General features: G+C 50.1%; 1 protein-coding gene across 1 annotated transcript in view; it reads left to right on the top strand.

Moving 5' to 3' along the window:
- Positions 1-2,067, top strand: part of NLRP5 (NLR family, pyrin domain containing 5) — an 87,997-nt gene that overhangs the window by 56,434 nt on the left and 29,496 nt on the right. The window contains 1 exon segment of the mRNA XM_011997035.1: positions 1,052-1,222. Within this exon segment, the coding sequence (XP_011852425.1) occupies positions 1,052-1,222 (171 nt within the window).

The following is a 2,067-nucleotide window of genomic DNA, read 5'->3' on the forward strand; positions in this document are numbered from 1 at the left end:
AAAAAAAAAAAAAAAACAACTTCCTAAGCTTTAAAAAAGCAGACAGAGTATGTAGTTTATGTCTCAGGGTCATGATGTGTTAAATGTACTGTTTTGGGGGGTGGTCTTGCTCTCTGTTCACCCAGCTGGACTACGGTGGCACAATCACAGCTCACTGCAGCCTCTATCTCCCAGGCTCCAGGGATCCTCCTGCCTCAGTTTCCCAAGTAGCTGGGACTACATGCACATACCACCATGCCCGGCTAATTTTTTTAGAGAGAGGGTCTTGCTATATTGCCCAGGCTGGTCTCAAACTCCTGGGCTCAAGCAGTCCTCCCGCCTCAGCCTCTCAAAGTGCTGGGATTACAAACATATAAGCCATGGTGCCTGGCCTAAGTGTACTTTCAAATTGGAAAAATTGGCGCGGTACAGTGGCTCACGCCTGTAATCCCAACACTTTGGGAGGCCAAGGCAGGTGGATCACCTGAGGTCAGGAGTGCGAGACCAGCTTCAAGACCAGCATGACCAACACAGTTAAACTCTGTCTCTATTAGAAATACAAAAATTTGCCAGACATGCTGGTGCACGCCTATGATCCCAGCTACTCAGGAGGCTGAGGCAGGAGAATCATTTGAACCTGAGAGGCGGGGATTGCAGTGAGCTGAGATCATGCCACTGCACTCCAGCCTGGGCAACAGAGTGAGATTCTGCCTCAAATAAATAAAAATAAATAAGTAAATAATTGGAAAAATTACTCATTTTGGCAAAGCCTTACATCATGGCCATGTGGGGACTGGAAATGGCCGAGGAGCGAGCAGACCCAGGTTGCCCAGCCATTCCCCGTTGTGACTGGCAGATCTAATCACCCACGATACTTAGAGTATTTTCTTGGGACTGATACACTGGAGTTGAGTTTGCAAGTCGAAGGCACACAGGATGTGACTTCACCATGTCTGCAAGGACATGCCAACTATGGGGGTGATATGTCTTTCCCCTCTTTGCGAAGGAGGGGGAGAGATGGAACCTGAAGAAGGCACCTCATCATGTCCTCTCTGGGGCGCTCTCCTTGCAGACTGGAGGACTGTGGCATCACGGCCACAGGTTGCCAGAGTCTGGCCTCAGCCCTCGTCAGCAACCGGAGCTTGACACACCTGTGCCTATCCAACAACGACCTGGGGAACGAAGGTGTGAATCTGCTGTGTCGATCTATGAGGCTTCCCCACTGTCGTCTGCGGAGGCTGATGTGAGTCTGGCTTGCTCCCCTGTGAGGACTTCCTAGCTTTCTAACATAGCGTGGTATAGCTCTCAAAGCAGAAAGCAGTGGGGTGGGGTGTGGACATCGTCATATGAAGGGACCTAGTATGTGCTGAATTCTGTTCACATCTCCTAGATGTCATCCTTTCTTGGAAAATTCTGTGTCTGCCTTTGTGTTACCTTACAGTGGGAAGTCATTTGTTCAAGGACAGTCAATTCTCATAATTGGAGGTCATCACGTTCTACAAAGTCACCCTTGAGCACTGAACCAGCCAGCACCGAGCCATTGCCCCTGGGAGAGGTACAGGGTTAGCTTCCTGTGAACCTCTACTCACGTTTTCATCAGTCGAAAACTTTGTATTTCTTGTTTCTGTTCAATGGCTTTTACTTGATACACATTGTTCATTCGTTAACATTGAGCGCATGACCAACGGCACCGTGACTCGTGCCTGACAAAGCCCACCTGACACAGGTGATGGAACTCACAGCCTCCCCACCCTCCCCAGCATTGGAGGGTACTTTGGTGCTATGCTAGGTCATTTTAAACAACAGAATTGCAGCGGTGTGCGGTGGCTCACGCCTGTAATCCCAGCACTTTGGGAGGCTGAGGCGGGTGGATCACTTGAGCTCAGGAGTTCGAGACCAGCCTGGCCAACATGGCGAAACCCTGTCTCTACTAAAAATACAAAAAAATTAGTTGGGCGTGGTGGAGGGCACCTGTAATCCCAGCTACTCAGGAGGCTGAGGCAGGAGACTGCTTGAACCCAGGAGGCAGAGGTTGCAGTGAGCCAAGGTCATGCCATTGCACTCCAGCCTGGGCAACAAGAGTGAAAC

The sequence above is a fragment of the Mandrillus leucophaeus genome, unplaced genomic scaffold (genome assembly GCF_000951045.1).
Source record: "Mandrillus leucophaeus isolate KB7577 unplaced genomic scaffold, Mleu.le_1.0 Scaffold53, whole genome shotgun sequence".
NCBI lineage: Eukaryota > Metazoa > Chordata > Mammalia > Primates > Cercopithecidae > Mandrillus > Mandrillus leucophaeus.